The sequence below is a fragment of the Equus caballus genome, chromosome 21, assembly GCF_041296265.1.
Source record: "Equus caballus isolate H_3958 breed thoroughbred chromosome 21, TB-T2T, whole genome shotgun sequence".
In the NCBI taxonomy this organism is placed as follows: Eukaryota; Metazoa; Chordata; class Mammalia; order Perissodactyla; family Equidae; genus Equus; species Equus caballus.
Genome location: NC_091704.1, coordinates 37992034 through 38020033, shown reverse-complemented (window position 1 = coordinate 38020033; position 28000 = coordinate 37992034). Strand labels below are relative to the sequence as shown.

At 37.4% G+C, this 28000-nt stretch overlaps 1 protein-coding gene across 4 annotated transcripts; it reads right to left on the bottom strand.

Moving 5' to 3' along the window:
• Positions 1-7: 7 nt before the first annotated feature.
• On the bottom strand, positions 8-26802 carry C21H5orf34 (chromosome 21 C5orf34 homolog). Of its 4 annotated transcripts, none has more exons than XM_023625684.2 (14): positions 26514-26802; positions 23735-23858; positions 23042-23275; positions 22566-22655; positions 19273-19919; positions 17432-17533; positions 16154-16277; positions 12284-12375; positions 11317-11386; positions 10492-10662; positions 9975-10069; positions 8429-8527; positions 5601-5641; positions 8-415 (listed from the first exon to the last, which is right to left on the bottom strand). In XM_023625684.2, exons 3-14 carry the CDS (start codon positions 23234-23236, stop codon positions 225-227), a joined length of 1917 nt encoding a protein of 638 aa, XP_023481452.1. In that variant the 5' UTR covers positions 23237-23275; positions 23735-23858; positions 26514-26802; the 3' UTR covers positions 8-224. The 4 variants fall into 4 exon arrangements, with proteins under 4 accessions (XP_023481452.1, XP_070102401.1, XP_023481449.1 ...); XM_070246300.1 differs by having other exon boundaries at positions 26710-26774; XM_023625681.2 differs by lacking the exon at positions 23735-23858 and having other exon boundaries at positions 26370-26774.
• Between the last annotated feature and the right edge of the window lie 1198 nt (positions 26803-28000).

Here is a 28000-nt window from a genome sequence, read left to right as displayed (position 1 = left end):
TAAATTGTACAGAATTTCAAAAGTTCTTTATTAATAACGTATATTATAAATAAATATTTTAAAATTTACAAGTTAGGTAAAAGATCTCCCAAGTTAAATGCCATTTATCATATAATCATTGTACAGAAGTAATATATACAACTTCTTGGCTTACTAGTAACTTTGTACCAGTTACTTGAAACAACATCCTTAAGGTTTAATAATATATTGTAATAATTCCATTTTCACTTTTTAGAGTTTGATAGAAGACAGTCAATATCCTGAAGGATTTCAGAGGTTTTTTTCAATGCTGCCAATACTCTGTTTTCATTAACTTCTAGCACGGTTTCTGAAGATTTTGGTTCATACTGATCAGAAGACTGTTCATTTTTCTTCTTAGCAGTCTGGTTTAGGATACCACTATTCTCCAATAACACTAAGTTGCTTAATTAAGGATCGTTCCCCCACATTTTTTATTATATAAGTATTTTTAATTTCAGAAAGCCTGGCCTTCATATTAAAATATTTTTCCATTGGAAGGAAGATCTCTTGGATTCCTAATAGAATTGGGACTTCAGCACTTATCAAGTTTACCCTTATAGATGAAGAAATGGTTACAGCATAAGAGGGGGAAAGGAAAGAGGATGTACGTGTGTGTGCTTGGATAGAGGTTTGGTGACAGGGAGGAAATAAAAGAAAATCTCAGTAACGTTTAAGTGAAGAAGTAAAGCAGGAATAAAAGGGAACAAAAGTAGGGGTGATAGGACTATAAACAATCTGTGTAGTTATTTTTTAACTTAAAAAAGATCTAGAGTGAAAAACCTGTCCTCTGTTGCAGAGCTACTTTATTATATGAATAGGATTACAGAAAAATCACAAGATAAAAGAAATTTAGATGAATGGGTGGGAATGCACAGAACAAAGGTTTCATAAGAAAAAGAAGTCAGGGTCCTATACAAGATGGCAACATAGAGGGCTCCCGAACTCACCTCCTACCACAAACACACCGAGTCTACAGCTACACGTGAAGCAGTTCCCTCTGAAAGAAATCCAGGAACTACCTGGGCAACTTCTATACATCTGGCAAATGAGAAAATACCCACACTGAAACAGGTAGAAAAGGCTGAGATGCTCTCTCGCCATAAACCCCAGCCCCAGCATAGCAACATACAATCAGGAGGGAATTCACGACTCCCAGCTTCTCCCTCAGGAGCAAAGGGTTTGGATCCAACATCTAATGCTCCAACTTTTAAGACTTCCACCTGAGGGATGGGCCTCCAAGACACCTACCTCTGAAAGCCAACAGGGCTTGTGTCCAAGAGACCCACAAGCTATAGCTAACAAAGAAACAGTTCTTAATGGGTTTGCAAGGACTCACTGGGACCCTCCCCCAGGACTCAGCACAGCGGGAGCAGACAGAAACACTCATTTCCCAGTCTTTCCCTAAAAGAGGCCTATCTGCATACTTTAAAAGCTGCTGCCTGAGGGTCAGGGTTCTAATTTAGCACACATCTAGGAGCTGAGTGTAATTCTCCCCAGAGGCTGGCAGGTGACATCTCCACATTCTCCCTCTGGCCTGTTCCAGGTTACCAGCTCTCTCCCTGGAAGGAGCTTGTGCACATGTAAAAAGACAATAGAAAAGATAAATGAAACAAAGAGCTGTTTTTTTTTTCCAAGATAAAGAAAATAGACAAAGTTTTAGCTAGACTTACCAAAAGAAAAAAAGAGAGGACTCAAAATAAGAAAGAGGAGAAATTACAACTGATACCACACAATACAAAGGATCATAAGAGATTACTGTGTACAATTATACACCAACAAATTGGACAACCTAGAGGCAATGGGTAAATTCCTAGAAACACAACCTAGAGAGCCTGAATCATGAAGAAATAGAAAATCTGACCAATTACAGTTAAGGAGATTGAATCACTAATCAAAAACCTCTCAACAAACAAGAGCCCAGGATCAGATGGTTTCACTGGTCAATTCTACCAAACATTTAAAGAAAAATTAATACCAATCCTTTTCAAACTCTTCCAAAAAACAGAAGAGGAGGGAAGACTTCCAAATTCATTTTACAAAGGATTACCCTAACAACCAGAACCGGACAAGGACACTACAAGAAAAGAAAATTACAGACCAATATCCCTGATGAACACAGATGCAAAAATCCTCAACAGAACATTAGCAAATGGAATTCAACAATATATTAAAATAATCATACACCACAACGAAGTGGGATTTATTCCAAGGATGCAAAGAAGTTTCAACCTATGAAAATCAATGTGATACACCACATTAACAAAATGAAGAATAAAAATCATATAATCATGTCAATAGATGCAGAAGAATTCTCAACAAACCAGGTATAGAGGAAATGTACCTCAACATAACAAAGGCCATATATGAGTAGCTGACAGCTAACATCCTACTAAATGGTGAAAAGCTAAAAGCTTTTCTTCTTAGATCAGGAATAAGACAAGAATGCCCCTTTTCACCACTTTTATTCAACATAGTACTCGAAGTCCTAGCCAGAGCAATTAGGCAAGAAAAAGAAATAAAAGGCATACAAATTGGAATGGAGGAAGTAAAAGTGTCCCTATTTGCAGATGACATGATGTTATATATAGAAGATGCTAAAGACTCCACCAAAAAGCTGTTAGACCTAATAACCAAATTCAGTAAAGTTGCAGGATACAAAATCAATACAGGCATACCTCATTTTATTGTGCGTCACTTTACTGCACTTCACAGATAACTGCATTTTGTACAAGACCCTCCACAAGCAAAAAGATTACAACTCGCTGAAGGCTCAGATGATGGTTAGCATATTTTAGCAATAAAGTACTTTTTAATTAAGGTATGTACATTGTTTTTTAGACATAATGCTATTGCACACTTAGCAGACTATAGTATTGTGTAAACCTTTTTTTTTTTTTGAGGAAGATTAGCCCTGAGCTAACATCTGCTGCCAATCCTCCTCTTTCTGCTGAGGGAGATTGGCCCTGAGCTAACATCCGTGCCCATCTTCCTCTATTTTATATGTGGGACGCCTGCCACAGCATGGCTTGATAAGCAGTGCATAGGTCTGTGCAAACCCTGCAAACCCTGGGCTGCTGAAGTGTAGTGTGTAACTTAACCACTACACCACCAGCTGGTCCAAGTGCAAACCTAACTTTTATATGCACTTAGGAAACCAAAAACTTTGCGTGCCTTGCTTTATTGCAATATTTGCTTTATTGCAGTGGTCAGGAACCAAACCCACAATATCTCTGGGGTATGCCTGTATTAAAAAATCAGTTGCACTTCTATACACCTACAACAAACTATCAGGAAGAGAAATTAAGAAAACAATCCCATTTACAATTACATAAAAAAGAATAAAATACCTAGGAATAAATTTAAGCAAGTAGGTGAAAGATCTGCACGCTGAAAACTATAAGACACTGAAGAAAGAAACTAAAAAAGATAGAAATAAATGGAAAGATACTCCATACTCATGGACTGGAAGAACAAATATTATTAAAATGTCCATACCACCCACAGCAATCTACAGATTCAATGCAATCCCTATAAAAATTCCAATGGCATTTTTCACAGAACTAGAACAAACAATCCTAGAATATGTATGGAACTACAAAAGAATAGCCAAAGCAATCCTGAGAAAGAAGAACAAAGCTGGAGGCATCATGCATCCTTAATTCAAACTATATTACAAAGCTAGAGTAATCAAAACAGTATGGTATTGGCATAAAACCAGACAAATACATCAATGGAACAGAATAGAGAGCCCAGAAATAAACTCATGTATATACGGTCAATTAAGTTACAACAAAGGAGCCAAGAACATACAAAGGGGAAAGGATAGTCTTTTCAATAAATGGTGTTGGGAAAACTGGACCCTATCTTACAGCACACACAAAAATCAACTTAAAATGGATTAAAGACTTAAACATAAGACCTGAAACCACAAAACCTCTAGAAGAAAACGTTGTGGGTAGTAAGCTCCTTGACATCAGTCTTGGCAATAATTTTTTGGATTTCACACAAGAAGCAAAAGCAACAAAATTAAAAATAAACAAATGGGACTATATCAAACTAAAAATCTTCTGCATAGCAAAGGAAATCATCAACGAAATGAAAAGGCAACCTGTGGAATGGAAGAAAATATTTTCAAATCATATGTGAAGAGGGGTTAATATACAAATATAGAAAGAACTCATACAACTCAAAAGCAAAAAAAAAAAAATCTGATTAAAAATGGGCAGAAGTACTGAATAGACATTTTCCCAAAGACATACAAATGGCCAACAGGTATATGAAAAGGTGCTCAACATCCCCAATCATCAGGGAAATGCAAATCAAAACCACAATGAGATATCAGCTCTGAGCTTCATACCTATCATCAAAAAGACAAGAGATACAAGTGTTGGCGAGGATGTGGAGAAAAGAGAACCCTTGTGTACTTTGGTGGAAACGTAAACCAGTACAGCCACTATGGGAAACAGTATGGAAGTTCCTCAAAAAATTAAAAATAGAACTACCATGTAATTCAGCAATCCCATTTCTGGGTATATATCCAAAGGAAATCAAACAGACTTTTGAAGAGAGATCTGCACTCCCAAGTTCATGGCATTATTCAAAATAGTCAAAATGTGAAAACAACCTAAGTGTCCCTTAAGGATGAAGGGATAAAGAAGATATACATATATACACACACACACACCCACATATATACACATATACACACACCATGGAATAGTATATAGCCATGAGTAAGAAGAAATCCTGCCATTTGCAACAACAGAGATGGACCTTGAGGGCATTATGCTAAGTGAAATAAGCCAGACAGAGAAAGACAAATACTGCACAATGTAACTTATATGTGGTATTTTTTAAAAAGTCAAACTCATAGAGACAGAGAGCAGAATGGTGGTTGCCAAGAGCTGGCGTTGTGGGGGAAGTAGGGAGAGGGTGATAAAAGGGTATGAAGCTTCAGCTAGAAGATGAATAAGGTCTGAGGATTTAATGTATAACATGGTGACTACAGCTGATAACATTGTGTTGTATGGTTGAGGTTTGCTGGGAGGGTGGAATTCAGATGTTCTCACGAAAAGAAAAGGGAAGGGGAGGGCTGGATATGTGAGGTGATGGATGTGTTAACTAATGAGACAGGGTAATCCTTTCATAATATATATGTGTGTCAGGTCACATGATGTACACTTTAAATATCTTATAATTTTGTTTGTCAATTATACCTCATGAAGCTGAAATTTAAAAAAATAAAAAATAACAAAAATCCTTAAAAAAAAAAGGAAAAAAGAAAAGCAAGTCAAATATAGGTCTCAGTTACAAGTTAGAGTATAATTACATAAGTGAAAAAGTCTCCAGAGACCTTAACCCTAGCTCACTGTCCTTTGCCTAATTTAAACTCAATGAAAAGTATAAATGTTAACATGATGTACTTTCTATAGACAAGATACATCTTAAATTACAATCATAAACATTATTCAGTAAAGCTCCACAATATGCATGTATGAATTAATATACAGAGTTTTGAATTAAGCCTAGACTGGAAAGGGAGTAATTATGCAGAACAATACATTCTGTTCAAAGGATACAGTTAAACTTCTGTATCTTTTCAAGTTCAGACGCCACAGACCTGTGCACAAAAAAAACGTAAGTTCATGCTGGTTGAGTGAGTCCTTTATATCCACAATATTTCAAATAGGCATACTTGATTTTTTTTCATAAAGCTTAGAATTTTAGACAGAAGAACCTAGAAGTTAAGAATTCCCTTTATATTGGCTTTATTTAGCAACGAGTCAACTTGACTCAACTGATCCTGATCCTTATTGAGTGCTTTTAATGAGTAAGGCCAGTGAATAAAAGTCCCCGCCTCAAGGACTTCTGAATCAAGTATTGATCTGAAGGTAATGGGCCTTCCTGCTACAACTTCTTAGTACTAACCTGGCATACCCTCTACTTTCCTCCTCAAAGTTTACGCAAACTTTAAAAACCTACTAAAATCCCATCACTTCTGTGAAAGAAGTGTTCTCTCCGTCCTTGAATTCCTATAGCATTATGTTAATTAATCATATACTCATTTGTAATGTCCTCTCTTGAATTAATTTTCTGATCTTCATACCTAGATGGTCTCTTTCAGTAGAAAGGATCTTTTCTTATTCTTCTGTACTGTGCACATCTAGTAAGACCTCATTTATATGGAACTCTCAGAAAATGGATGGTTTTGGAGGACCAAGTTTTTACACAGCTGAATTAGGTGTCAAAACATAACTATTTTCTACTAAATTTCTTCTGGAATAGACAACCTACTCATTTCATCATTTTATTAAGCACAGTATACTAAACATTCTCTTCTCCTTGACTCAGAGGGTTAACATATGAACATTAGCTCTTACCATGTTGCACAGAAACAGATATTGGAGCAACTGGTATGGGGTAGAGGGCTGAATGTATACAACTCCAGCAGAACCTCTTATGTGTGTGTTCTTTGTATTTTTCCTCATCAAGCTAGAACGAAAATATGAGCAGTGGCACACAAGTAGAAACTAGAGTAACTTGACTAGCTCTCTACAAAATTAATGAGGATATCAATGTCTAACACATCTCTTTATTCAAGTCACTAGAAAGGTCTTCTTCACAGTTCATAATAGGATGACTTGTCTGCTTTATACAATGGACCACATTCTTGCACTTGTCAGCTTGCACTCTTTACTCTTACTCCAGCCTATGCACGGAGAATGAAAGAGATCTTTCATCATTTTAAGCATCCATGGTAAAGACTTGGATATGACTTACTCCAAGGCCTGTTGATTGTTCATCACTGCAAAATACCTTTTTTTTTTTACTCATTTTTCTGGGTGTAAGCAACAATACAAACTACCTTTAATGCTGTTGCTCATACCATGAACCATCTTCTTATGAAATGTCTTCTGCAGTATTTTTTGACTAGCATCCCTACTAAAAAGTTGAATCAGTAAGCTAATGATAGAAGGTGAGTTGAAAAAAATACTGAAATACAATTTAGGTAGCTGTTTATAGCACAATCTCTTCTCCTCCTTCAACATACTCTTTTTGACAAGATAGAGATGTCTTAGGCTTTGCAAGGGGCATGGAGCAATTGCAAGCGGCTGTATCTCCCCTCCCTACTCCTCCTCAATCCCTCTGTCTCTCTGCTTCCACCCATAACTGCTTTCACCCGTCTTCACTTCTCTCACTCTCACTTTTTAGTGTATTCTGACAGTTATTTTCTTCTAAGCTTTCATATAAAAAGGCTGGCATTTTACAAACCCTGCCAGCGAAGCAATGATGAAGTGACCAATTTTACAGCCATGTGCAATTTCTCTTTCCTCCCAACTATGTTTTTCAATAGCTACTTGGACAACTTTTCTGCTGCCAAACAGCTGTAGCTGAAGAATGAGGGATCTGGAAAGCTGGATCCTTAAGATACCTGAACTATTCAAACAACACCTACTGATTGTACCTCTTTCTCTAAGCAACTTAGGAATGAAAAGGTGATAAGAGTCAGGCTTAATGTTTGTATTTTTTTCACCAAGCTATAATAAGACACGACTTACGTTAAAGCTTCCTAAATTGTTCGTGGTATCCTTCTTTTCCAATATATCATTGGAGATTATACTGTCAGTGATACTAACCTTTCTAATGATCTTGCTTCCTGTCATTTTTCTATTTAGCAACTTGTAATTCCATCAAGTCTGAACTTCTCTATTGATTAGAAATCCATTCCTATCTGTCAAAACTCATACTACACCTGAACAAATGGCATCTGCTCCATAAAAACTATCTTCTCACTATCTCCACAGGTCACAATATCCTTTACCCTTTCTTTTCTTTTTTTTTTTGACCTCTGTCCTTGCTTCCTCCCTAAAATGTCTTAATTTCCCTAACTATCACTTTGAAGCCCAGTTCTAGTCCCCTGCACAGTGAAAGGCACACAGGAGGGACTAAAATACTTGCTTTACTTGTTGATTTGCCAATTAATTTTTGGGAGATAATTAATAGAAATTATTTAAAAATCAACTTTTTCTGAAAGCTTATTGTGTTAGTCAACATTTTATTTCCTTTAATATTACTAAAATTTTAAAGAAACTCCTTTAAATTTTTCCATAAAGTTTTCAGGATGAATTTATCACATTAAAAGTCACCCATTTTGATATGAAGTTTTCAATGCAGTCTTCTGACATTCAGAGGAAATAGAAGATGATGAAATGTAATAAATTAGGTATCTGATTAAAGATAAATTATTTTCAAGCTTAAGCTATCAAAAACATTATAGGAGTTAAATATATTTAACTACGAGAAAGTTTTTTGGGAAAAAAGCCTTCGAGTTTACCATTTGACATTGTAATATTTGAGTATTAGTTGGCTCTTCTACACAGATTGAGTTTAAAAAATATATAAATACCAATTTTCTTCAAGAATAGAAGATGAGGGACGTCTGGGCTGCTCTCTCTGACTAGTCTGCGCCAGTCTTCTGCACCACAATATTACTGCTGCCACATATCTAGATTGAATACATTCAAATAAATATTTGAAAATGAACTTGGATAATATTTATAAAAGTATTCAAAAAATGAAAAAATCATTAAGACAATTTGGGGAAAAAAGAAATAAAGAAAAGAATTCTAAAGTAAGGTATTTACCGGGCAATTTTCTGCATCTTTTTCATTGGAAATAAAAAAGGCAAGTTATCCTCAGTCTTCAAGAATAAAGTGATTTACCCACGTTCATGATTAATAAAGATGAGATTTAAGAAGCAGAGCAAATGTGATACTTGGATTTCATTCAAAGTTCAAATTCAAATGTCTAAATTCTCCTTTTAGTTTTTCAAAATAAAATGAGTTTCATTAAATTTTATCATAAAAATGTCTTTACATATATGAAACTGAGCATTTGCTTTCCAAAACTTAAACCAGAAAACATCCATTAATGCATACACATACATATACAATTATATGTAAATGACTGAATATACGAAACAAGTATCAAGTTTAATAAAATGAACGATCTAAAGTGATTGGCTGAGGGGCCAGCCCGGTGGTGCAGGGGTTAAGTTTGCACATTTCACTTCTCGGCGGCCCGGGGTTCGCTGGTTCTGATCCCGCGTGCGGACATGGCACCGCTTGGCAGGCCATGCTGTGGTAGGCATCCCACATATAAAGTGGAGGAAGATGGGCATGGATGTTAGCTCTGGGCCAGTCTTCCTCAGCAAAAAGAGGAGGATTGGCAGTAGTTAGCTCAGGGCTAATCTTCCTCAAAAAAAAAATAAATTAAAAAAAAATAAAGTGATTGGCTGAAAAAAAATAATGTTTTCTAAAGACACTATTTTTTGGGGGTAAATTATTCAAACTAGCAACGAGTGTTGCAGCATTTCGACCAAAATGCAATAAATCTCAATAGAAAAATAAATTCAAGAGATAAGAAAGCAATTCTTTTGTGAAGATTCTCAAGTAAAATCACTAAAATGTCAAGAATATCACAAGTGCAATAATTATAACAAATTACATAAACCAAAAGAGAAAAAGCATATTCATAAAAAGCTGATTTCAAGATTCTTCTCCAATTTAAGAACCACCATCAGCTAATTTCTTTCCACCTTATAGAAATATATGGAAGTTTATTTGTGCTTGCAAACCTTATTTCAAATTGGTTAGTGGATTAATTAGTTAATTGGTTTAGAGAGCTGACCAGTTATATCTGTAATACATTCATTTTGAAAAATCACTTGAATAAAAATGGAAATGATTAAAGCTGACCTGATCTATTTAGTTATGCTAGATGCCAATATAACTATAAACTTTGAAACCTGCTGAAATGACTTCATTCAAATTATCCACATGGAAAAGCTAAAAAAAGATTTAACATGTAAATAATGTTTATTATGTTTCCTCTCTGTCAATTAAAAGTTATTTACTAACATGAAAATAATTTAAAAAATTGCTTTGCAGTACCTTTCATAAGGTCCAGGGTGTTCAACTTGAATTAACTGATCTTGTCCATCAGGAAAAGTTAACTTACACCAACCTAACTGGAGGCCTCGATTTACCTTAAGAAGCAAGGAGGAAAGGTAAGCTTTATCATTCTAAAACTGAAAAAAAAACCCAAAACAAAACCCTTTTCTAACTTATCAATTAAAAAAATAAGTAGATAAATCATTAAAAATTTATTTTAAATAATTTAAAAGGTATATTTTACATGGGATATGCGTATTATTTAACCACCACTCTTATATAGATAATTATCAAAAGCAAAAAAGTACTAGTCCCTCTCTCTCTAAGGAGTTACCTTTATAAAATACTATTTGTCACACTTTTCTAATTTTTGCTAGAAATCCAATGAGATCAGTAAAGCCTCTTGACAGATTTTATACTTCAAAAAACAAAGATAGAACAAGGAAAACAAAGTACAACACTATTTCCACAGATTAAAAAGCAATAAAAAATGTATTTCAGTCTGAAGTACACTCACCTGTCCCTTTTCAGTAAAAGAGGCAAAATTCCAATTTAGGGTTAGAGTAACGCCATCTAAAAAGATAGCATGTACTTTGTCATCGGAGTATGCAAGAAATCTTCCCACGCTGGGTATGAGAGATTCTCTCAAAAGCACAGGCAGTATATTGCTATCATTTATCCCAGGTACCTAAAACCAAGTAAATAAAAATAGCGGGAAATAGTTATCCATTAATAAGATTTAAATGATTAATGAACTCTGAGGCAACCTCAGATTCTTACTCAGAAGTTGAATATTGTGGAATCCTTATGTATGTTTCAACTTTTCCAGAAGTGGATACCCAAAAGAGTCTATCACAAGCAGATTAAGTTCTAAGATCTTTGTAAACTCACCGTTCTGTTCTGAACTTTACATAGAACATAAACAAAAATTAGCAACTACAGCAATATATAGGTTTACAATGAAATTACAGAAAGCAAAGTCTGAGAACCACTTCCTCCAAATCACAATTAAAGAATTTACTTTTACAGCTAGGGAAATAGAATAGAATACAGTAACATCATGGTTTATTATAAAAAGATACTTCAAATTCAATCAACTCCCCTGACCTTCCCCCCTGTTAAAAAAAAAGAAACAAAAACAAACTATATACAATAAAAGTATAACATAAAAGCCTGATTTTGCAGTGTTTATCTATTAAGTGGATATTCTCCGGAACAAACCAATATTAATGCTACAAAGAATTTCTCATGACTTAGATGAAAGTAATTTGAACTTAGAAGTATGTATGCAAAGAGTAAAACAATTTAAAAATATCCTGCTTTTGAAATAATTTTAAGATACCATTTTCCAGCAGCATACACGATAGTTATGGCTTAAAGAAAGCCTCATCTTGGCACAATGTTGAAGAATTCTGTGAACATGAAAAACACTACTTAAACATTTGCAAATAATGGCATTTTTCCAATTCTAGCAAACCATTCTCAATGCCATACAACACTGTAGGCAAGTAACTCATTTCCACTGAAACAGTCCAGACTGCTTTTCTTCCAGAAATCCTTAAGCCCTTAGAGGGGAACTACTCCTGTTGCTTCCCTTTGTGCTAATCGTACCTAGTTAAGGTTATTCCTCTAATTTTTAGGAATGAAATGACTCCAAATAGCATTTTCCTGTGCTCCTTTAGAAGAGGTAATAGATTCGCAGCCCTTGAAAGGGTTAGCATAGTCTAAGAGTGGGGGGGGGTGTGAAATCAAAAGACAAATTCCGCTCCTTCAAATCCACTTTGAAGTTGCTTAGACATAAGTTTATAAACATAAATAATTTAATTCAACAATCCACTTTCATTCTCTTGGGTGCTACAGATTGATTAATTAGGAGAATTAAAAAAACATATGAGCCAAAGAACCAAACTACACTTCATCTTCTGTACACTCTAGAAATCTTTATTACTCTGAGGCTAATAAAGAAATGAAAATTTGAAAGGTATCATCAAATCCTCAACCTGATTGCACGCTACAGTAATGATGCCACACTTACCCACAGAAAAGTCACTTACTTCCTACCAGCACTTGCCCACCATATATGGATGTTCCTCCATATTTAACTTTAACTTTCAAAGCCAGAAGTTCTCTTATAATGATATAGTGACTACCTTATGTTATAAATGATGAGATTAGAAAAGTTGATAGATTTTACCAAAGACATCTATTTCCACTGTACCTACCAATTCTTAATCTTATCCCAACCACTAGAAAATGTATCAAGATCTCAGACACATAACACTTGACTCAGTTGAAGGTGGAGAACTTACCTGGTTGCCTGTTTAATTAGAGAACGCACAGAGAACAGACTTCCTGGTCTATCTGGAGGAAGGTTATTTACTGAATATGTTTTCTCTTCTCTCTGAAAATTAGTTTAAAATGAAAAAATCTCACTAATTATAAATTTTGGCCATTACAGTTATTTCTTTCTTGAAATACATATTTACATAGTGACAAGGCAAGCAGTTATTTTAACTTAAAGCCCATAAAAGGTACATTTTTAAAGGTATTTTATGATACTTTTCCATTTTCCTATTTCTCCTACCCATTCAAAAGTTTCATTCTAATAGCCTATAACTTACTGCCCAATTTCTATCTTAGCTATACTTAACATGGTTACCAAACTAATTTTCCTACACATTAGCAAGAAACTTACCACATAAACTTTTCCCTTTAGACAACAACTACAACAAAATTGGCTATATAGGTTAAAAATTATTTTAATTGAATGAATATAGAATTTTGTCATATTTTACTAAGGGAAGAATTATTGCTACAGTTTATGGAAGACAATATTATTTACAAGCTCAGGGTGTTGAACTTTAAAAAATTATTTTGTTATTCCTTCTGAATTTCCTCTTTCTCAGACTCTTTACTGCTAGAGTTTCCCAGAACTGTTTCCAGCCTTTTCTTCTGAGTTCCTGATTTCTTCTTGGGTGATTCCAATAGGGTCCAAAGCTATGTTCATAAAAATCATAATAGTGGGGGCCGGCCCGGGGGCTCAGTGGTTAAATGTGCACGTTTCACTTTGGTGGCCTGGGGTTTGCCGGTTTGGATCCTGGGTGTGGACATGGCACCGCTTGGCAAGTCATGGTGTGGTAAGCGTCCCACATATAAAGTAGAGGAAGATGAGCACAAATGTTAGCTCAGGGCCAGTCTTCCTCAGCAAAAAAGAGGAGGATTGGCAACAGATATTAGCTCAGGGCTAATCTTCCTCAAAAAAAAAAAAAATCATAGTAGCAACAGCTAACATTTATTGAACAAATATTATGTGCTAGGTGCTATGCAGTTTACATGTATGATCTCATTTACCCCTCAAAATAACTCTGAAAGATAAGAACTACTAATGACTATTTTTTAGGTGAAGAAATTGAGGCTTGAGGGCTAAGAAGTGGCAGAGATCTGATTTGAACCTCAAGAGAGTGTAGCCCATACTTCACCATCACTGAGAGAAGATGGGCTACAAAGTCAGAAGATCTGAACTCAAATTGCAGGTCTGCCTCTTACTAACTATAATGATGGGCAGGTTATACAACCTTTTGAAAGCCTCAGTGACTACAATCTGTGCAATGGGGATACTACCTACCAATCCAGACGGTCCTGAGGATTAAAGCTATAACACGTAAAGAATGCACCTGGGACAGAATTTAGTATATAGTAGGTACTCAAACAACAGTCTTTCCCCTTTTATCCTGGACTGTGGACTTGAATATCTACGTCTCTACTGGGCTTCTCCCCTGCTTATCACAAAGACATCTCAACTTCAACATGTTTCTCTTGGGGAAAAAAAAGTAAGTTCAACAAATATGATTTAAGTCCCTCCTGACTCTTCCTCCCTCACAAAATCCCAGACTCTTCCCACAAAGTAACCACTTCAGTTCAGTGTATACCTGCATACGTCTTTCCCTGTGCATTAACATGTGTATAATATATGGTAATATATAGGTTTGGGGTCTGTTTTTTGTTCTTTACCCGAAAAATATCATTCTACATGTTCTTATGCAACTTTCTTTTTTCACTCAACAGTGTCTTGGAGATCTGTCAAGCTCTCCCTCTTAAGCTTCTACATCTTCCTCATTCTTTCAAACTGCTGCAGAGCATTCCCATAATCTGATCACCTTAGCTTATTTCACCAATTCCCTGTTGATGAACATTTACATTGCTTCCAGTTTTTTGCTACTATGAACAATGCCACTACCTACATCCTTGGCCATGCTTCTTTGTATTTATGTGCTAATATTTTTCTAGAATAGATATCTAGAAGAATTTCTGGCCAATTTTACTTGATATTATCAAATTGTCCTTCATGAACGCTGAACCAATTTACACTCCAACCGACACTATGAAAGCAGCCCTTTCCACACACCCTTGTTGGCAGTAGATATTACCCACCTTTTTAGTTTTCGACAATTTTCCACAGAGTGAAAAACGTCATGTCATTTTCATTTCTTTTAATTGCATTTCTTTGATGCAAGTAGTAAAGTTGAACATGTTTTCAAATATTATGGATTATTTATATTGCCTTTTCTGTGGCTTCACCATTTTTATCCTTTACTCATTTTTCTATTAGGGTTTTTATTACTGATTTATAGTGTAGAATATTTTCTCTCAGCCCTTTGCTTTTCTTTTTGACTTTATCTAATTTAAGAGAAGTTAAATATTTAAAATTTAATATAAGTTTGAAAGTTTCCAGCTAATCAAACTTTTATGCTTTCTGGTTTTTTGTATTGTACTTAAGAAGGCCTCCCCCACCCAAGATCATAAACACTCTTCTTCTGTATTTTCTTCTAAGCATCATAAAGTTTGCTTTCTTACATTTAGCTCTTTAATCCATCTGGAATTTATTTTGGAGTATGGGTTAAAGTAAGAAGCAAACAATTTTATCCCCAAAAGACAGCCAATTGTTTCTAAATCTTTTCACTCAAGTAGACAGAGGAGAGGGAATGTGATGAACACAGACATGTGAGAGTGAAGCCCAAAGCAGCCCACCACAAAGGCACAACGTGTTTGGAAATTTTGTGTTTTACCCCAAAAGCTCATGCTTCTACTCCATGATGTTTGCTTCAGTATAAAAATTTTCACCCCTTCCCCCAACACCTTTGAGTAAAACTGAACCTCCAGGAAGATGTACTAAGTCTGTTTACTTGTCTTTCTACTTTCGCATATTTGAAATTTTCCATAGTTAAAAAAAAAATCTAGGGGCTGGCCCCGTGGCCGAGTGGTTAAGTTCACGTGCTCCACTTCAGCGGCCGTGGTTCTGATCCTGGGCCTGGACATGGCACCGCTCATCAAGCCACATTGAAGTGGCGTCCCACATGCCACAACTAGAACGACTCATAACTAAAAATACACAACTATGTACTGGGGGATTTGGGGAGAAAAAAGCAGAAAAAAAAAAGAAGATTGGCAACAGTTGTTAGCTCAGGGGCCAATCTTTAAGAAAAAAAAAAAAATCTGCTCTAGTTTTAACTCTTCTTCCTAGCAACTCTGATAATCTCATCACCCAAATACTCCACCCTCTAATGGAGAAAGAAAACATACTTATGTTCCATCCTGCAAAGCCAAGCCATGCAATACTATGGAGATCCCTAAAAATGGGTGGATGCCAATGTCAAGATGGAACCAGCAAATTAAGACTCACTAACAAAACATCCACATTATTACATTTTGGTCTGATATATTAAATCCATCATGTTATGTTTCACTGTTTTCAGCAACAGAGAACAATCTTGTTCAACTTGTAGTTGTATGATCGAGATTTAGGAATTACGAGGTATTTAAAATGTGCAAACAATGACATGGTGGGGGAAAAAAGAATGTGCTTTTTAATGTGCAAATATTAATTCAAAGAAGGATATTGATTCAAAGTAATGCTGCCGGTTTCAGTGTTTTCTACTGATACATTCTATGACAGAAGAAATTTAGCTTCTGATTTAAACACGAATTGCTTAGGCAAATGGATGACAGAAAACAGTATGAGAATACAGTAAAAATACGGTGGTTAATAATTACTGTGCCAGTGTTGGAGTAGTAGCAAGTAATGATATATATAGATCAAACTTCTCATAGATATTCAGAATTATTTAGAAACAGCTATATACCAAAAATCTTCTTAAGCTGAGATCTCATTGTCAGCTTACCTCTTCTGATCCTTCTTGAATGGAATAATATGTAAAATAATTCCCAAAATATGCTCCTTCTGATTTGAAAATAGATCCATCTCCAGGATAAATCTCTATTGAGTTCACATTTTTATGGGTAAGTCTAAGGCAGAGAAATAATCATTAAAAAAATTTTTTTTTCTAATTGAGATTAAAACATACATGAAGGCAATCATTATAAAAAGAAAAAGCAAAGAAGTATGGGGTTTGGCCTATATAGAAAAGCTAATAGTTTCATACTCTGCACCCCAACCAGCTAAATTAATCTTTTTGCAAAAGATAAACAGAACAAACAAGAATTGGTTAATGCATCTATTTCAACAATTAAGCTCAGCTTCTGGAAGTTGGCATCTTGTCTTATCATCCTGATATCCTCGCTGCCAATCACAGTAGCTGGCACAAAATAGTCACTAAAACAATGCCCAGTGCATAGGAGTTAAATATGACACCTCCAGAACCTGAAAATAAGATTATTCTTTAATAATGAAACAAGAAGAATCAATAGCTGATGGAAGAGATTAGGCTTATGTAAAAGGAGCCATCCCTAAGAGATTGACTGTACCTGGAGCAGCCAGGCATAATCAAGGTATTGGGTACTGAAAGGATAAAAACTTGAGCCAAGCCAATTTTATTGAAACAGATGAAGAATATATTTTAAGAAGGGAGTGTGTCTTCATGTGGAAAAAGGAGGGCCCAAGAAACAAAAATTTCACAGTGCTCTTCTAGCATTATTTATGGAAGTAAAACTCTGAGTCTGGCCCACACTAGTATTCCAGTCACTACAGAGGTGTAACTCGTAGCGGGGCAGGGATAATACAATGCAATGGTGTGGGCACAGAGCAGCCCCTCGATGCATATTTGCTGTGTGAATGAAGGCCGAAACCCACCTAGGCTATCTACCTTCTCTAATTCCATGCTCAACAGGCAACCTTCTGATGTGACTAATTCAGACAACTAGATCCACTGATGCTTGGAAGGGGTATCCTAAATAACTGACATGAGTATTTCATTCACTAGCAAAAGTAAACCCTCACTGGCTTTGGAGTTATCACAAAAATATGGTTAATGTGAATTAGTCACAAGAGCCCTGTGTGCCCTCATAAAATTAAGTTTTGAGACCTGTAAAACTCAGGACCAAACACAGGAGCACAATGGCCCTGACAAAACTGTGTCCTCTTTGGGAGTCTGTCTGCAAGGCTAGTCCCATCCCCTCTGTAACATCACTAAATAGCTCCCACTCCAACACAGGTGCCTTACCTATATGTAATACCCTGGTACCAAACCACTTTCACTGGTTCAGGATAGGAATATTCTTCTTCCTCAGACTGTCTCTGTGAAAGCGAATCACAAAAATTCCACCTGTGAAGGACAAAATACAAACTATTGATTCTGGTTGCTCAACAAAATTACCTTTACAAGTCTGCACAGTGCTGCTGTAACAAATTTACTTCTTGCTTAATTTGTTAGATCAAAGAAAAGTAAAAATGAATATGAAAGCATATTAATGAAATTTAAAAATGTCTTATTTTTCCACGTATTTTCAATAATCTCATTATTAAATATCAGCACAATTACCTAAATTAACAGTTTCACTAACTTTAAAATTTAGGATTCAAACAACAAATATTTACTGAAATATCTATGGTGAACCAGGCACTGTACTGTTCACACTGGGGATATAACACCCAAAAAAGCTGACATGGTCACTGCCCTCAATGGAGATTCCTATCTAGCAAGGACATTAAATAGTAAATATTGAGCATAAAGAAAGAGTTCCTAGATGCTACGGGATTGTATAAGAACCTAATCCTGCCTTGGGATGACCACCCTCAGGAAGTAAGGCCTATGCTGAGATGTGGAAATAAGCATAAGCTAGCGAGCTGAGAGATAAAGGGAGTGTTCCTGGCAGAAGAAAGGTGCAGAGAGGCTTAGAGCAAGCACTCTAAGGATTGCAAGAAGTCCAGTTCAGCAAGAGTTGGGAAAGCAAGAGTGGTGAGAGGCAAGAGGGCAAGAGTAGTGAGAGGGTGGAGGATTATGGATATAGGAAGGGACCAGATAACAGGAGGCCTGTTCAACCATGTTTAAGGATAATGGATTTCAATCTAAGGCCAGTGGCAAGTTATTTAACAGTAGTTAATTTAGAAGCATGAATCTCTTTTGATGTGTACTTATAATACTGGAATTTCCACTTTTAACTAGATGATCATGACAAACCTGAAAATCATTCCCATGTTTTGTTTAAATAACAAACAGGTACTCAGAGACTACCTGGGATCAATCCCAATCCTACAAGGACTAGCGGTGGGACTTTGCTCAGGGCATTTAACATTTCTGTGCCTCAGGTTCCTCTACAAAGTTGGGATGATAATAGTACTTGCCTCATGGGATTATTATGTGGGTCAAATGGGCAAAGCACAGCTGGGCCTGGCACATAGTGCTTTGTGTTAGCTATTCTCCAGTATTACTGCACTACTTACACAAAGTTCATGTCACAAATCTATAAGCATTAGGTTATTCACCAATTAGTGGAGATAAAAGGTTTATACCTAGCCCTCCAGAAGCCTCTCCATGTTTACCCCTTTTGAAGATGGACATATTTATAATCAGTTAACCAAAGATAAGGGTGGCCTCTGAGAAAGGTATGAAAGAAAGAACCCACGATTGTAAACTTGTCAGATCCAAGTAACCAAGGTAACGGGCTCCACTGAGCAGCAGCTGATACTCCTCTGTGCTAGCTCCCACAGAGCCCTATGCCATCACTTACCACACTCTAATAATCTTTTCAGCAACAGTGACCTTCACTAGGCTCTAAGCTCCTAGAAAGCAGGGCCTGTGTCTTATTCATCTTTATATTCTCTGTGCCTTACAAAGTGTCAAGCGTATAGCCTTCCATCAACATTCAATGCATGGACAGAGTAAGAAACACAAGCAACACACTAACTAGGGAAATTATTTACTACTAGTTATAAGCAAAGTTTTAGATCGACTGAATGAACTTCCTTTATGAATGGTATCAGATGATTTAGCAAGAAAAATTACCCTAAGGTAAGGACTAGTTCTGACAAAAGCTTTATGACAAATAAGTCATTCTTCATTACCTGTGCAGGTGTGGGGCAGGACAGCTGAGTAACAGGGCTCTGGGAAGAACAGAAACCTCTTTTCCTCTTTCTTCTGAAACATCAGAAGTTAAAATTCCACTCTGAGTGATATTTACATCAATTCTAGACATATTGCTGATTTTATTATGAAAACGAAGTGCTAAAGACAAAGGGTATTTCCATTCCTCTGGACAGGAGGCCACAGACCAGCACTGCTTTACCCACGTGTACACACATGTGTATTTTGTACCAGACGAGGGCAGCTCCTCCCTCCCTTTAGTTCCATTTACACAACTCTTCTTCTCTAAAGGATCTCTGGGTTTCAAGATCTGACAATGAAGTTCATTTTCTTTATTCTTCAGTCTCTGTCCTGATAAATTTCCATAAGTACAGATTTTGCCTGCTTTCTCAACTGGTTTGTCCTTTTTGGCTTGATTATTTTTTTCTGACAATACTCTAGATGAGTCTGGTTTCTGGCTTACTTTACACAAAAATTGTACTGTAAATTCTTGCTGAGATTTGGGCAGGCAAAGGTACGCGTGACCGTCTAAAGATGATATCTTCACGGTGCCACTCTGCATACGTATCATGCCATCATCAGTATCAAGACTGGGCCATCTCACTTCTGAGACGTCAATGAAGATACGCTGAGTTGAGGGGAAAACAAGAGATGGTGAGTATTTTCTGTTAACAGTTCAATGTTCCCAAACATTTGATACTTACACATTGTGTAAGAGAGCTCAAAGTTTTGTTTGTGGTTTACAATCAGATAAAATGAAAAATGGAGGGCTGGCCCTGTGGCTGAGTGGTTAAGTTCTCATACTCCGCTACAGCGGCCCAGGGTTTTGCTGGTTCAGATCCTGGGCACAGACCTAGCACAGCCCAACAAGCTATGCTGAGGTAGCATCCCACATAGCAGAGCCAGAGGGACCTGCAACTAGAATATACAACTATGTACTGGGGGACTTTGGGGAGAAGAAAAGAAAAAAGGAGACTGGCAACAGGTGTTAGCTCAGGTGCCAATCTTTAAAAAAAAGAAAAGAAAAGAAAAATGGAGAACCAGGTGTCAACCTATACAAGATTTTCAACAGAATGTTTGATATTGATAATATTATCTCATTTAGAAAAAAATATGTAAAACACATACACACTGACAAAAAATGAGAGAAAAGAAAAAGAAAAAATCATTCAGATCATATTTAGTGTTAGAAATATTTTTGTTTAAAATGTACACTGAATCAGAGATGAATAGATTTCCAGACTCTCCCAAAAGTCTACTCTGAAAAAGAACATAAACGAGGGAAGATGAGCACTACAATGCACTATATTAAAAGCAATCATAACTTAAATGGTATGGAACTAGCATAAAAATCTTCAACAGAACAACTCAGAGAACACAGAAATAGACCACTCATATCTTAAAGTGTTACATGTGATAACATGAGCTTTTCAAAACAAAGGGGGAAAGGAAGAATTATTTAACAAACAGTACTGAAATTATTGAATAGCATTTGGGAAATAGTAAAGGGTTATCACATGGACTAAACAGAATACCACGGATAAAGTATCTGTCCTAGATAGCACCTGGCATGCTGGAATGAAATAAATTCCAGGTGACTTAAAGAGTAAAATTTTAGGGGCCAGCCCCATGGCCAAGTGGTTACGGTCGCACACACCACTTCAGCAGCTCAGGGTCTTGCCGGTTCGGATCCTGGGTGCGGACATGGCACTGCTCATCAAGCCATGCTGAGGCGGCGTCCCACATGCCACAACTAGAAGGACCCACAACTAAAAATACACAACTATGCACCAGGGGGCTTTGGGGAGAAAAAGGAAAAATAAAATCTTTAAAGAAAGAAAAAAGAGTAACATTTAAAAAAACTGAACTACTCAAAGGTAAATTGATCCTGACCAATAGCACACAGACTCCTAACAGCTAACAGTGCCTGACGTATCTTTTCATATAAGATAAAAACAGTAGGTGTCGCATAACGGTCTTTTAATCAGTTAATCTTGCCAACAGTGAAACATTTCAACTTCCATTTATATAAAACCTTAAATTTATAAAAACTATTGTCAAGAAAGCGTCTTAAATTTACAGTGCTATCTATGTGTACAGATGTTAGTATAGTATTCACTGATGGCAAAGCTGGTTTGTAAGGTTGGTCATTTAAGAAAGTTCCCTTCTAGAATTAGACTTTCTACTAATCCTAAGGCAGCATCAGCAGCAAGCTACGGAGTTTCAATGAATAAAGCTACTCAAAAGATACAGGGGAAATCAGCCTTGTTGTCTAAGTCACAGCTTAAAATTTTTCATGGCTCCTTTGCCATGAGACAATATACTAGAAAATTACTCAGTAGACAGGCAAACAACATAACGGTGGCAGAAGGTGGTTAAAGACAGTCTTCAGAGTCAGACAGGCTGGGTTCAAATCCTGACTTTGCCACTTAGAAAATTTCCTGGAAAAGGGGCTTATATCCAGCCAATGTACCTGTTCTGATTGGTTGGACATCCATTTCGATCAGCAGGTACCCATGCCGTACTGGTGTTATTAAATATTTTTAATATCATTCCTAGTTCTTGGCACACAGTAAACCCTCAATAAATGATAGTTATTATTATTACTCCTAAAAGTTCAAAGTAGAATTTAGGAAAAGAATAAAATGCATAGGGGCCGGCCTGGTGGCACAGTGGTTAAGTTCACTTGTTACGCTTTGGCAGCCTGGGGTTCGCTGGTTTGGAGCCTGGGTGTGGACCTATGCACCACTTGTCAAGCCATGCAGTGGTAGGCGTCCCACATATAAAGTAGAGGAAGATGGGCACGGATGTGAGCTCATGACGAGTCTTCCTCAGCAAAAAGAGGAGGACTGGCAGCAGATGTTAGCTCAGAGCTAATCTTCCTCAAAAAAAAGAATAAAATGTGTATACCCATAAGTAACTACACATCTCTAGTGCACATTAACAAATAACTACACACAACCTACTAAAATTTGCCACATAGTTTCTTAGTTTTGACACCTCCAAGAATCAAAAAGTCACCAATCTGAAAAGTTTTGAGTATAATCCTTGGCTATAAAGAAAAAGGCAGGGAGATGAACTATGTAACTTTTGTGTCTCAATCAATATACAGAACATAAAAACACCCAAGTCTGGTGTAATATATAGGCCTATGCATTCTATAGCAATGTGTCTATTCCCAAGTGTCATGAAGAAAAATACTAAATATTAAACTACCTGTTTCTAATTACTTGTTCTCAAATATTACTTATAAAAATGAAGTTTAAAAAATTACCTTTTTTTTTTCAGAAGGTATGATGCTGTCAGATAAAAAAGGGCAAGTAGCAGAAGAGTTTCGAAAATCTAGTGCTCGCTGTAATTGCTCCTACAAAAAAGAAATACAAAATGTAATCTTAAAAAAACTTGAGGGGCCAGCCTGGTGGTAAAGTTAATGCACTCTGCTTCAGAGGCCTGGGTTTGCAGGTTTGGATCCCTGGCATAGACCTAGCACTGCTCATCAAGCCATGCTGTGGCAGCATCCCACATAAAACAGAGGAAGATTGGCAGAGGTGTTAGCTCAGTGACAATCTCCCTCAAGCAAAAAGAGGAAGAATGGCAACAGATATTAGTCCAGGGCCAATCTTCCTCACAAAAAAAACTAACTTGAGAATCAATTTAGAATGACAGTAGTCCAGAATACTAATTACTTTCCATATTGTGGCCACCTCAACAATATTTGTTGTTTAAGAGTTAAGTGTCATGTTTACTTACTCGGTAAGTGCTAATAACAAAGTGTGTCCTTTGGCGAATTCTTTCTGGTTGTTCCAAAGGATGTGCTGAAACAGGAGGTGCCTTTTCAAATAAAAATTCAGAGCCACAGGGAGAAAGCTGCAGTCTGGAACCATCAACATATTGTACTTGCACTGAATCATCTTCATAAAGCACCATTCGCACTTCAGCTGCCATTACTATGACTATGGATAAAATGTCCTTCCAAGGTGAAGACTGATGGAAATAGGAAACACAGTTGCCCAAATGGTTCTCTTAATGTACACAAGTTATATCAAAATAAATGGATGCATTTTCTAAGAATATAAGCAAAACACATTGCCATTGCATTTACTTTAGTTGGAGAAAATGTGATCATTTTACTACATACTGTTAAATGATCTGAAATTAACATCCCTTGTAACTAATGCCTTGATTAACCCTTTGGGATTTACGGACTCCTGTGTGGGAAGATAACCTAGAGGGAGAGGCTAGCCCACCCAGTTATAACTGTCTTTATAATTTTAGCAGCTTTACTTCTCCTGAAGTTTAATTTCTGTAAATTATGTGCTCAGTATCTCATTTCAAAGAACAAATTCCATCGCAATAAGAATACAGCAAATCATTTGTAATGCATGCAAAAGGCAGACCAAAAGTAACTAAGAGGAAACAACACTGAAAAAGAAATCCAAATACCTGGCTTTTTGTCGCCCCAGCCTGGCATTATGGAAGTAGCTCCATGTCACTACTAAGCAAGCTAATTAATCTCCTAGTGTCTTTGATTCATCTTTATTTCTGAATCCAATTTCCTCTTCTCTACCTGTAAAATGACTCTGTATCTTCACCTGTGCTTTCCATATAGGTATGACTGAAGGGGAATTAGAGGGTTGGGTTCCATTAGTACTCCACAGCTCTAAGCCTCAGATTGTTTCCTTATTTGTAAAATGGGGATAGTAACAGGATTGTTATGAGGATTAAATGAGACAACACATATGACAGTGCCCAGTATCACAAATGTCGTGTTGTAGGAGCTCAACAAATCTTATGATTCCTTTCTAATGCTAACCTCATCCCCTTCTAGGACATTATCTCCTTCCACCACTCAGGTGATCAAGTTTCACCTGACAGAAAAAAATAACTTTCCATAAATATCACTTTCCCCAGTTTACCCAGATTTCTTACTAATAAACTTCTCAAGTGTAGTATCCACTCATTGTCCACTTTCTTTCCCATTAATCTTCAATTCATTGCAATTCAGCTTTCTCCTCCATCTCTCTACTGAAATCGTTTCACAATGGTCACCAACGTCTTCCTACATCCAATGACTTTAGCCTTCATCCTACTCAACTGGTCAACCTGTGACAGCATTGTCTACCTTCCCTTGCACCAAACTCTCTCTTCCTCTGCCTTTTATTTAAAGAAAGAAAGAAAGAAAAGGCTGCCATGGTTTCCCCTACATCTACCTCTGTTTTTAATCATTTCTTTTCTTCACCAAGAAGAAGGATTCATCAAGACTGACCTTAGTTCCCATTTCATCCTTTCTTACTATATTCACTCATGTTGCTGTTATGCCCACCCTCCCTTTTAAAAAAAATCTTACCCCTTTTCAATGTATGTAATTAGCTACATATGACATGGTCTATAATCTTTTGTTGAATATGTCAGGATATAATATTAATATTATATGTACTATAATATAGTATTAAGCCATATGGTCTCTGCTGAGGAGATTCAGACGACTTCAAGTATTTTCTTTCTCTAGAGAACTTCCAAATCTACCTGGCCTCTTTCCAAAGCTTCCGGCTGCCTGCTAGACCTCTCTTCACATCCCTGTCCCATGGATAAATCAACATGACTAAAATGGAACTGAAGCACTAGCACCAAAAGCGGACTTCTGTATTATCCCCTAATTTCACTTTCACTCTTTCCTCTCAAGTCCAGTCTACATACAGCAGCCAGACGGATCTTTTAAAATAAAAATGAGGTTACTTCCTGGATTATAGACCACCATTTGCACTTAGAATAAAATCCAAATTCCTAACCACAGCCTACAACAGCTACACAATCTGGCCCCATCTACCTCTTCAAATGTCATCTCCTAACTCTCTCCTTGTTCAGGACACTTTAGCTACACCGGCCTTTTTAATGTTTTTAACACAGGCTTTTTCCCATCTCAGAACCTTTGCACTGTTCTTCCTGCCTAGCATGTCCTTTCATTGTCTCATCACTTTGGTTGGCTCTTTGCCACCAGTAAGATCTCAGCACCAATATCACTTTCTCAAAGGCTTGACTTGACTGTCTCACTTAAAATTGTGCCTAACAATCTCCCAATCACTTTTTATCCATTTCATCTTCTTTTCTTCAAAGCGTCTATCACTATAAAAACTGAGTCTATTTATTCACCTGCTCTCTTTCTTTTCCCACTCAGATATAAACTCAATCAGAGCAGGGACCTCCTCTGCCTATTCACAATTGTATCTTTGGCAACTAAAACAATACTTGGCAAATAACAAGGGTGGAATAAATATTTATTTAACGGTGAACGAATAAATAAGTGAATTTTAAAATTCTTGCTCTCCCTGAATTTGCAATTTGAGTTTATGGCAACTCAATGTTAGCAGCCAATGTTAGCAGAATTTGACTCTCACTCTATTCCCCTCCTTACCCCTGTAACAAGTACTGTTGATTTTGTAAGTCTCTCTCATGAACCTGGCTCCTCTTTTTCTGTTTCAGGCCATCAACTCTTCCCTCAACTCGTGCAACTGTCTGGGACCTTTCTCCAGTTTTTCCCCTCTGCAATCCATTTCCAGTATTGCTGCTATAGGTAATTTTCCACAACCCAGACCATACCAACTGCCTTACATCACTTGTTTACATACTTGTTAAATGGCAATAAATGTTAATGGCAATAAATGTATTTATATTGCAGCTATATATATATATCAGATGTCTACTTGCTATTTCAGGGAAAAAAAGGTGCAGATACACAGACGGAAAACTTTTATTTTCTAATACCTATTGGAAAACGATTTCTATCTTTGGCCAAGGTCTTTTTAAAAACAGAAAGCATGCACAAGAAACAGTGGAATGTCTAAAGTTTCTGGCGCATCACTAAAAGCCATAATCTGGTTCCAACCCACATTTTCAGCCTCCTCTCTACTGCCTTATTTCTGTTTGTGTTTTCACCACACAACACATTACACCAGAGTATGTTTAACGATCAAAAAGCCACAAGTCTGTTTTTGACATCCATGGGAACCTCATTTTTCAAAATGCAGTATCTAGTTACAGAAAACCCTCATCAAAACAACAACCAAGGTCTTGCACTCACACAGCCGTTCTGAGCTTAAAAGTCTTGGGAATGAGGCCAATCAACGGACCCTGTCTTTAATTTGCCAAAATGCTCGCCCGCGGCGTCTGCGCCTGCCCGCGACTGCTTCTCGGGGGGGGCTATTCCTTGAATTTGACAAATTACCAACAAGTGATGTTTCTTGATGAAAGAAAAACAATCACAACCGCAGAGGAATAAGGTCACACAGAGTGTTTTGGGCGAAACCTCCGTCAAGTCCGAAGAGCGGGAAAGCGACGGCTGCATCAGCTGTTAGCCCGGAGAGAAAGCACAGGAAAGAGCGCCGGTTCAAACCTTCCCGCACCCCGGGTAAGCTCCTTGCCTCCGGAAGAAAGCCGGAAGTCCCGCCCTGACCGTGCCCTCTGCTCCGCGGCCACACCCCGTCGTGCCGATGCGAAGGGCGGGACCGGAAGTCGGGGAGGCGGGAGTTCCTCGTCCGGAATCTGGTTGCTTTCTCTGCCGTCTGTAGTTCCGGTACCACACACGGAACTGTTGTGAGCTGGTTGTAATTAAACCCTGTGAGGAGCTGCGTTGTGACGGTCCAGCAAAGAACCACACGGATGGATTTTACTGGAGTGATGCTTATTTAAATAATCTAAACAACAATTATACCACAGTAAAGCTGTTAAGAAAAATAAAATAAAGTGGCTGAGCAGCCCCGTGGGTAGCGGTTAAGTTCGCGCCTTCTGCGTAGGCGGTCTGAGTTGCCGGTTTGGATCCGGGGTTGGGATCTACTCGCTGCTCATCAAGCCATGCTATGGCTGCATCCCATATATAAAGTAGAAGAACATGGGCACAGGTGTTAGCGCAGGGCCAGTTTTCTTCAAAAAGAAAAAAAGTGGCCGAAGATAGAGACCTCTTTTTTTCCTAATTTGGTATAAAAAAATAATGTCTTTCAACTACCTATCTGCACCTTCTTTTTCCCCTAAAACAGCAAATAGACGTGCTGTATTTATTTACTGACATTAAACAAATTTTTTTTTTTTTAAAGATTGGCACCTGGGCTAACAACTGTTGCCAATCTTTTTTTTTTTTTTCCTGCTTTATCTCCCCAACCCCGCCCCCGTACCTAGTTACGTAGTTGTATATCTTAGTTGCAGGTCCTTCTAGTTGTGGGATGTGGGACGCCGCCTCAACGTGACCTGAGAGCCGTGCCATGTCCGCGCCCTGGATCCGAACCCTGGGCCGCTGCAGCAGAGCGCGCGAACTTAACCACTCGGCCACTGAGCCGCCGACATTAAACAATTTTTTATGAAGAACCTACTATGTGCTAGGCATGCTGCGGATAAATCAGAGAATGAGACCCAGTTCCTGGGGTTTGGGGATGGGGACTAGAGCATAACCGGAAAGAAACGATTAGACAATAATTTGATCACGGTTGTGGTAAGTGTTCCTAACATAAAATACAGAGATCTGTGAGAGCATATAGTGGGCAGACCTAACCTATGCTGGGGAAATATTTTCACTGCAATCCAAAGGATAAGTAGGTGTTAGCCACGTAAAGTAGGGGGGAAAGTGTTTCAAGCAGAGGTAACAGCCTGTGTTAGAGCCCTGAGGCTCAAAGGAAAGATCTTGCCCCCTTGAAAGGGTTGAAAGCAAGAGAACACTCTCCA